The sequence below is a fragment of the Salvia hispanica genome, chromosome 4, assembly GCF_029641045.1.
Source record: "Salvia hispanica isolate PSC_SH4W2 chromosome 4, Shi_PSC_v1, whole genome shotgun sequence".
Classification (NCBI taxonomy): domain Eukaryota; kingdom Viridiplantae; phylum Streptophyta; class Magnoliopsida; order Lamiales; family Lamiaceae; genus Salvia; species Salvia hispanica.
Window position 1 is genome coordinate 33,308,397 of NC_142695.1, and position 9,974 is coordinate 33,318,370.

At 31.9% G+C, this 9,974-nt stretch overlaps 1 protein-coding gene across 1 annotated transcript; it reads left to right on the forward strand.

The window, feature by feature from the left end:
- The first annotated feature begins 9,207 nt into the window (after positions 1–9,207).
- LOC148928490 (uncharacterized) lies at positions 9,208–9,553 on the forward strand. Its single transcript, XM_089056238.1, has one exon. It carries the CDS (start codon positions 9,258–9,260, stop codon positions 9,399–9,401), a length of 144 nt encoding a protein of 47 aa, XP_088912364.1. The 5' UTR covers positions 9,208–9,257; the 3' UTR covers positions 9,402–9,553.
- The last annotated feature ends 421 nt before the right edge of the window (positions 9,554–9,974 follow it).

The following is a 9,974-nucleotide window of genomic DNA, read 5'->3' on the forward strand; positions in this document are numbered from 1 at the left end:
TACTTAAAAGGAACCATGGATTATAGGTTGACTTATTCTGGATTTCCTTCTATTCTTGAAGGATATTCGGATGCAAGTTGGATTACCAATATGGAAGATCATTCTTCCACAAGTGGTTGGGTATTCTGTCTTGGAGGTGGTGCTATATGTTGGGCATCAAAGAAACAAACTTGTATCACGAATTCAACAATGGAATCGGAGTTTGTGGCATTAGCAGCAGCTGGTAAAGAGGCTGAATGGCTAAGAAATTTAATATATGAAATTCCATTGTGGCCTAAACCGATATCACCTATATCTATCAGATGTGATAGTGAAGCTACCTTGGCTAAGGCATATAGTCAAGTATATAATGGAAAGTCAAGACACTTAGGTGTTAGACATAGCATGATTTGTGAACTTATTATGGATGGTGTGATATCTGTGGAGTTTGTGAGAACTCATGATAACTTAGCCGATCATTTAACCAAAGGGTTAAGTAGAGATCTTGTGCACAAATCGGCTATAGGGATGGGATTAAAGTCCACTACAAGTCTCTGATATTAAGATACCCAATTCCCATTTAGTATGACACTAGATGCAGAATTCAATGTGGAAGACTTAATATTTGGAGATTGGAACACATTTGAAAATCGTCCCAAGGTATGTGTTCGGACCTACAAGTTAAGGAGGTTGAATGTATATATTCTTAATAGTTCTTTTGAAAAATTGCAAATGTAGGTGCAAGAATAAAGGAGCTACCTATATAAGCATGAAGTTTAGCCGCTTCAAGAAGCTGGGACTTGGTTTCGACATGTTTATGAAGGATAAGGACATAGGCTAGTAAAATATAGTGTCAAAATAGAACATATTCGTATGTAAACTTTTGTGTACATTATCTTCGTGTATTCAATGTGAGTTCTCAGGGTTCAATCCTTCGAGACACCCGGGGTATTCGAATATTTGGAATGTGTAATGTACTAATATGGAATTCAATCGTTACGATATTTCATTTATGCAAAAGTTTGAATGTTTGAGATGACTTGTTTTAGTTAATCAAGGATTGCACTAAAATAGGGGAGGATTGTTGGATATTTTAGTGTAATTGGATTAACTTGATTGATCACTCGTAATGAGACATCATATAACTCTGGAGGTGCGGAGTGCACGCTTATTTGAATTCATTATGATGTTAGATGAACGGGGGTCCGAGGGCAGCTCCTTCGGGTAGCGGGGTCCAAGGGGCAGAGCCCCTGGCTGGGGTCGAGCGCTTGGAAATTTTTTATTTCCAACGAAGTTGCTGTATAAGAAATTCATCCGAAAATGTAATTTCTGAAAGTCAAAGGATTAATTTGCAATTTCGGAAACCTTTTGAAAATTAGTTATTTTTAGTTATTTTCCCAACAGATGCACTGTTTCATCAGCAGGTGCACTGGTTCGTCTTCTTCAAATTCTGATCAATTCTTCTGGTTCTATATACTCTCGAATATCAACATATTATAGTTCTGTAATATTCTAAATTTTATCCGATCAAATATTTTAATAGAACCATCAAAATTGATTTGATCTGAAAGTGATATCTTCACGACTTTCAGATTATCTATTTTGTTTAATATTCAAATTCTCCCTGACAGAGCTGTGGGAAAATTTTGTTAGTTTAAGATATTTCTCTTTAAAGATAAAGTGTTTTTTTATGTTGTTTATAGTTTTGATGATTTTGAAATGTTCAGTAGTCAGGATATTAAAGTGTAATTCCCTTTAATATGTAAATGGAAAGTAAAATACGGTAGTAAACATGATAAAATGATTGTATAAACAATAATGGGATAAAAGAGGAATGAAATTAGCATATATATAAGCTGGGCATAAAGAGATACGATTTGCAGCCCATTTATTGATTTTTTGGGTCAAATTATAAAGGGTTCGTTTATTAGAAAGCCCATTTACATGATTGGCACTCAAACAACAATTTTTTAGTTGTCTTCACTTCATTAACACAGTTGATATTATTGGATTTTACAGAAGGTTTTGTGACCTTCAGTCTTTTATACTCCCTCCGTACTAAAAAAATAATCATATTTCTAAACAACACAAGTTTTAATGAGAAATTAGTAAATTATGAGAGAAAGAAGAAAAATTGGCAATATAAGATAAATATGAAGAAGAAGTAAATAAAGTACTGAGAGGAGTAAAAAAGAGTAAAGTACGAGAGAGGAACTTTCTATTAGAAATGAGACTATTATTTGTGAACATTTCAAAATGATAAAATGTAACTATTTTTCATAGACGGAGGGAGTATGGTTATTTGATTTGGTGGGGTTTGATCAACCTTTTTTCCTAAAAAAATAAAAGGTAAATATATATGGGATCTTTTTCCAACGTCGAGATTTAGAATTTATAGAATTCTATTGTAGAATAACCAATTTCTTTTTCGAGAGGATATTATCTCTTTTTTTTTATCAGAAAAATAAAAAGCACAAGGAATGAACTCTTTGTTGTGTTTATTGGGCAAAAAAGATTAAACACATTTTTACTTGTATTTATGAAAAGTAAGGACGAGGAAATTGAGAACCCGTATTCTTCCTTTCAAGTCAAATTTGAATGTTTATATTATAAAATTATAACATATCTATTACTACAATTAGCTATTACAGAAATTAGCATATTCTCTTTTCTTGCAAACTGTTTTATGTTAAACACCAGTATCATATTGATATACTACTCTATTCATGTGTCATGCCACATAGTATTAATTTAGACACGTGGGTTTCATTTGCGCTCTTCTCCTATTTATTTTCTTCGAATACCTTCTCATTTTCTTTACAATTCTTCCATTATTCTCAATTCTCAAATTCTAAATTTTAATTTCCATTACATCGAATACTAACCAACAACTTTACAATTGGGCTTCAGTTCAGATGTTTTAATTGTTTTATTCATTAATAATAAATTAATTATTAAATTCAAATTCATCCCAAAATTCGAAATACTATATCAGTTACCTAATAGATTTATTTCCAATTTTTTTATTTTTTTCATTTTTCCTATGCTACATTACTTTTCAAACTCATTAATAAATACTCTATTCAGATTATATTTTTTTCACACTAAAAAACACTATCTTCCAGTCATCCAAAACACATTTTATATCTTTAATTCAAGTATGAATCCCAACATTGGCTACAATACCGGCGACGACGAAGGTGTTAACACGATGATTAAGTATATGCAGCGATGCTGAGTTCGATCCACGCCTCTACTTTAAATATTTGCCCAATGTTAATGTAACTATATTGTATAATAGGGGAGCACTAGTGTTCTTTCACATTTAGAATCACAACATTCTTTCAACTATATGCTGCCACGTGGCACTTATAAGCAACAAAACAAGGTTATTAACCAACAAAATTAATGGATGACATTGACGGATTTTCGCGAATGCATAAAAGACTATTTATGTTGCATTAAATGCAGTTTATTTTGCATTGTAGAAAGTTGTATGGTTGCTTATAAGTGTCACGCGCGGCAGTATATGGTTGGAAGGAAATTGTGATTCTAATTTGAGTTATTTTTGAAGAACACCCCCTGTACAATATTGTATTTTAAACTACTTTTTATTTAATATAACTAATAGTTTTACTAATATTTTCTAATATCTATAGTTAAACAATTTTGTTTTACTTATGAACAAACTTAATTTTATGACTTGTAGTTTTTAGAATGTCATCACAGATTGCTTATATCAGTTATTCTTGATGGGATTAAATTTTCTTGATATGCATTTTTTTTTAGTACTACATATTTGAAAATATTCATTTATTTTTAAAATTTTCTACATGATAAAAAGGCAAAGCATAAGAGGGTCTACCTCCGACTACTTGTAATGATAAAAACATCAAGAGATACCTGCAATTATTAACAACGACAAAGTTAAAAATTTTCATCTTTTTGGGCCCCCCGCCTTAAAAATTCCAGCTCCACAACTGCATCCACCATGATCGGGAGCATGTCGCTAAAAGACTCGTCAAGAATTATTTTAATGACCAACCCCCATGGAGGCTAGACGTCTTCCGACACCGTTTTCATATGCACCGACTGTTATTCTTGCGCATAGTGAATGCATTGGCGGCTCGTGAGGAACAACGGCAAGATGGTCTCGTTCGGTCAGGGCTTATGACATTGTACAAGTGTACGTCTACACTATGACAGCTAGCCACTGGCTAGCTGAACTAACTTCAGATATCTTCAACCAGTACTTGCACATGGCTGAGTCCACTCCACACCATTGCTTGGGGAATTTCTACAAGAGAATTCGCGACATCATCAGTGCAAGATATATGAGGGGACCTACAACCAACGACTGCGGACAATTGCTTCGTCTTCACAACGCACGCCACCACTTCCCTAGGATGTTGGGAAGCATTGACTGCATACACTGCATCTTGCAGCATAGAGAGGCCGTACACGAGCAGCCACAGAGGCTCTCACCCGACGATAGTGTTAGAGGTGGTCGCCGACTGTCGCCAATGGATTTGACATGCATTTTTCGATGTCTCGGATCAACTTGCTCAACCACTCTAGCGTCTTCAATGACATTATAAATGGTAGAACACTAACAATAACATTCGAGGCTAACAATCAATGCTACGGCATGTGTTACTATATCGCCATTGCTATCTATCTAAGGTGGCTAACCTTCGTGAAGCTGCTCAGTTTCCCACAAGATCCCAAGCGTGCTTTTTTGCGCATAAGCAAAAGTTTGCTCAAAAAGATGTCTAAAGATCATTTAGGGTTCTACAAGCACGTTTCGTTGTCGTCAAAGCCTTGGGTCGCGCTTGGTTTGGGGGGGGGGGGGGGCTCGCTAACATCATGTTTGCATGTATTAACATGCACAACACGATCATTGAAGACGAAGGACCAAGCGCGAAAAATTAGTTCGACGAAGAAAACCATGAGGACATCAAGCTCCTCTGATGCAACACACCCCATACACCAAGCTGCGCCGCCACCTTTCCCCGAAAACCTACGTCGTCGACAGCGGACTTGCGATTCCATCACCCACGACCAACTCCAACATGATATAATTGAACATATTTGGACAAAATTTGGCCACAAATATTAGTGATTAATTTAATTTTGATTATATATTTTACCACTTCCAATAAAATGTATATTTTGGATGTCAATTATGTAATTTTCGATTTCTAAGAAATATATTTTATGATTTTAATGAATTTTGTTTTTTAATTAAATTGGAATGAATAAATTATGAAATAACAGATAGAAAAGATAAAATAAGTGGATTATGTAAATAGTTAAAGGAATGAATATAGACTATGAGTGGTATTTCTAAAGTAAGGAATATTGGTAAAAACGGTATGAAGCATATTAATAATACTCCAACCATTTTAAAGAAGAGGATCCTCTCATTGGGCGACACGAGATTTTATGCAATTTTGTTTTGTATGTTAAGGAAGAGGATAAAGTAAGAGAGAGGGAATAAAGTAGGAAAAAATGTCTTTCTTTTTTTTTTTTTTTTTTGATGAGTAAATAAATCAAATAGAACCAAACCAACGTTTACATCATACACTACACTCGGGCATACCCGTGGGCATACAAGAGAGAAGCCACAATGCGGCTAGAGAAACACAAAGCAACATGGTAAAGACCAAGAACAAATATCACGGGTCAAAACCCAAACAAGGACGAATACAGATCAAATCACCCTTCTAACCCAGAGTGGGCAGGCCTTGTTAAAACCCCTTGATATTACAGGATGAGAGGGCCTTGTTAAAAGACCCCATAGGATAAAACTCCCCAATGAGAAAAAGAGTACCCTGATGAGGGCGGCGGGAATAGTCGAGGAATGGATTTACAGGATGAATAGTAGATGAACCAAGTTCATGATATTATGACTATTATTTCATATTTATATAATATTATAATAATACTCCCTCTGTTTTATGCAACTTGATACAATTTTTTGCGCAGTTATTTTTGCGCAATCATGATATTATTATGATTATTATTTCATATTTATATAATATCATGAAATTTTCAAAAAGTTGGGTCTTTCCCACGAACTTTAAAATTTGTAAATAAATATCACGAACTTTACGCGAGTTTGTTATTTCCCATCAGCGGAAAAGTTATGGCAAATAATATCACGATACAGATTTCTTCCCCTAATTTTGAGAGCTTCAAGTTCTTTAATATTTGATGATAGTTTTTCTTGAAGTACACCCTCCACCATTGTTCTTCAATCCATTAATATAGCCACAATTTTTTCGTTGGTGGAAAATAACAAACTCGGGTAAAGTTCGTGATATTATTTGTCAATTTTAAAGTACGTGGAAAAAACTCAACTTTTTGAAAGTTCCATGATATTAGGGGCCAATATCCAATTGAAAAAAATGATACTTAATAAAATTAAACTTGAGAAAAAGAAAAGTAATTGGGATAATATTGTTGACGAAAAAGTAAAGTAAGAAAGAATTATGTAGAGAATAGTATGATCTATATTATTAATACATTTTATTTTGCTCTCTCTCAACTTTAACTATTTATTACTCTATCTGTCCCTCAAGTATATGCACTTTTGACTATGCACGAATTTTAATGCACTATTGATAAAATAAGAAAGAGTTAAATGAAAAAGTAGTTAAAATATTATTAGTGCAGAATGAGACTCACCTTTTAGAGAGAAAAAAAGTTTCAAAAATTTAAAAATGTGTACTTTTGTGGGCGAACTAAAAGGAAAAAAATGTATATTCTTGCGGGATAAAGGGAATATATATTTTTTTAAATAACTAGGAACAAGAAGTGTGTCAGGTAGCTTGTAATGAGGAGTATTACTCCCTCCGTCCCGGCTACGATGACACATTCCTTAGCCGGCACGGGATTTTAGGAGTTATTGGTTAAAGTGTTTAATTGGAGAGAGAAAAGGTGGGTATAAGCATTAAAATAGTGAGAGAAAGAGAGAAAAAAAAAGATGATATTTTAATAGGAGTGAGAAAAAGTGGTTGAGTGTATTAATTGAAGAGAGAAAGTTTTCAAAAAAGGAAATGTATCATCTTAGTTGGGACAAACTAAAAAGGAAAATGCGTCATCTTAAGCGAGACGGAGGGAGTATATTATAGTCACACACTTTTTTAATAGCTGATGGAATGATAAATACGGAAAATTATGGCATATTAACTTTATTTAGCACTACTTAACTAAATTTGGGACCGAGAATAATAGATTATAATTACACACTTTTTTAATCAATAAGTCTATGTGACTAAATTTTATACAACCAAAAACTATTTTGTTTGAGAAAAAATGAGTTTATTTATGCATTTAATTAAAATATATTGGTGTATATTGAACATGCATAATATTATGAACATATATTTCTGATTTGTGTATAAATTTTTTACCTTTTTAGAACCATAAATATAATTAATGCATATTTTAAGTTAAATTTAAAAAATAATATAGAGACAATTCAAATATAAAAAAAAAATTGAAAATGAGGCTAAAAATTAATAAGTCTTTTTAACATGTTCACTAACTATAATTATTATTTTAATACATAATAAATACATCAAATTACTAGTAGTATAAACTTTTTTGGTTGTACAAAATTTGGTTGTTTATCACTACTCTTTTCAATAGCTGATGGAATGATAAATGCGGAAAATCATGGCATATTAACTTTATTTAGCACTACTTAACTAAATGTGCGTATCCGATTGATGTATAGTTGTCAGCTGTGATTCAATTAATCAATATCACATGGTTTTGCCCCCCTTTTTTGGCCCACCAATCAAATCCATGGGCAGAAATGTAAATCCATTCTGGCATTGCCCATGAAATTTCAACCTCATTACTATACTCGATGCCTACCAGCCTGTACATATATCTTTTAGTTTTAGCTCAATAGTCAAGACAAATAATTCTATCTAAATTCCACCTTACTCCCATTTTCCATGCCCCACAAGTTTTACAATAGTAATCAATAATCACTCCATTCATATTCAATAAAAGTTTGTCTTAAATTATTTCATTATTTACTTTTATGATTAAAAATAAGTTATCTCTCACTTATTTGACTTCTGTTTAACTTACTAAACATAATTCTATTTTAAATCTCATGTCAAAAGAAATGTTTCAGATAACGTAAGATGGATGGAGTAGCAAGTATTTTATACCAAATCTAATTTAGTGTATAAATATCACATAAAATAATAATTTTACGTGATCTTTACATCAAACTTAAACTTAAAATAAAAATTCTTTATCCACTTATTTTTTATACTCACAAAATCATAAGAAATTATTTGGATATATTAATTATAGTGTAGATCTAAAAATGTGTATTTATTTGTGAAGGGTTTTTAAGATATCATGATTAGAGATACTCCCTCCGTACTATAAAAATATGGGCAGATGATATGATACGAGAATTAAGATAAAATTAGTAAAGTAAGAGAGATGAGGTGAAGGTAGTTAAAGTAATGTTAGTGGATAGTGAAACCTGTGTTATTATTAGTGTTTTGATGGTGATATAAGTTGTAAATAACTTGATATATAGAGGTAATATATTGGGATAACTTTCCATAAATGGAATGCTCATATTTTTATGGGATGACCGTAAATGGAAAAAGCACATATTTTGATGAGACGGAAGGAGTATATTTTCTTACTCTATTTTGATTTTGAAGTACAATTGCAGATGCATATATCATATATGTAATGCATATTTTCATTTTATATGACATTCACTTTTGAAAAAAATACTACTCTTTTCTCTTTATTTCTACTTCTTACTTTATTCCCACTCTCAAATTACACAACATAAAATTACATATAAAAAAAAAGGAATGTATCGCTTGCTTCTAATAAGATGAATGAAGTAATTTTTTCGAAGATTTTATAAACAATTGGTTTTGACAATTAATAATGCAAGCTAAAAAAATTAGGAATTTTTTTGTCAAGGAAAATTTTCAACATGAAAGCTAACTAGATTATTATAGAAAGCTTATAGTTGTAGGTAGGCACATGAAAATTTAGCCTAAATTACTGTGTAATAAAGCAGACGGAGAAGCACTACGAGCTGTCTATTATAAAAAGTTTTCAACACTGAAAATGACTGAAATGGCATCATAGTAATCAAAAGTGAATTAATATTTATAAAAATAAGAATAGGAAAAAGGAAAAAGGAAAAAGAATATAAAAAGGACAATTGGCATATTTAGTTGGGTGTAGGGATGAAAGCAGATTGTTAAAAGAGAAAGATGAAGTTCTTGTTCCAGTGTCCTTGCTGCTCATGTTTCTGCTTCGTCAAGCCCAAAAAAGGAAACCCAAAGCCTAAACAAGCCAAGGAAGACAAACCACCTAAGGTGGTACAAGTTGAACCCAACGAAACTAAGGCTGATTGAATTTATTGCAGCAAATTAAGGTTTACTTTCTTCATCAAATGTACTACTTCATTATTCTCATGTTTCTGTAATATTACTATGATTTAACTATGTCTCTGTAATAGACAAGTTCATTTGTTCTACTATTATATATCCATCTCTTATTCTAGCTATTTGTAAAATGTTGGGAATTTATATATATATACTACATGTGTTTTTAGGTATAGAACTAGATGTGATTAAATTGAGTTGTTTGTGTGGAATCATGGACAGTTTCGTTATCAAGATCTACCAATTGCTGCACTTGATTTTGATTTATATCTATGCAAATTAATGTAATTTAATTATATATATGTGAGACCATTTCACAAGTTAGGATTCAAATTAAATTTCGTTTTAGATGGAATAAATTTAATAAGTAATTATTTGATTGCATTTGGATTTAGATCTTGATAAAATATTTCTCTATAGTAATAAACTATAAAGACACCATCAGTGGTTTTACTATGTGAATTCAGATCCACATATTTACTAATTTCAACCTATGTAAAAAGTTTATAAAAAAACAAAAAATCTTATCTTGTACAGCATCTT

Coding starts and splice junctions, on each gene's coding strand:
- LOC148928490 (XM_089056238.1), top strand. CDS start 9,258: ATGAAGTTCTTGTTCCAGTGTCCTTGCTGCTCATGTTTCTGCTTCGTC.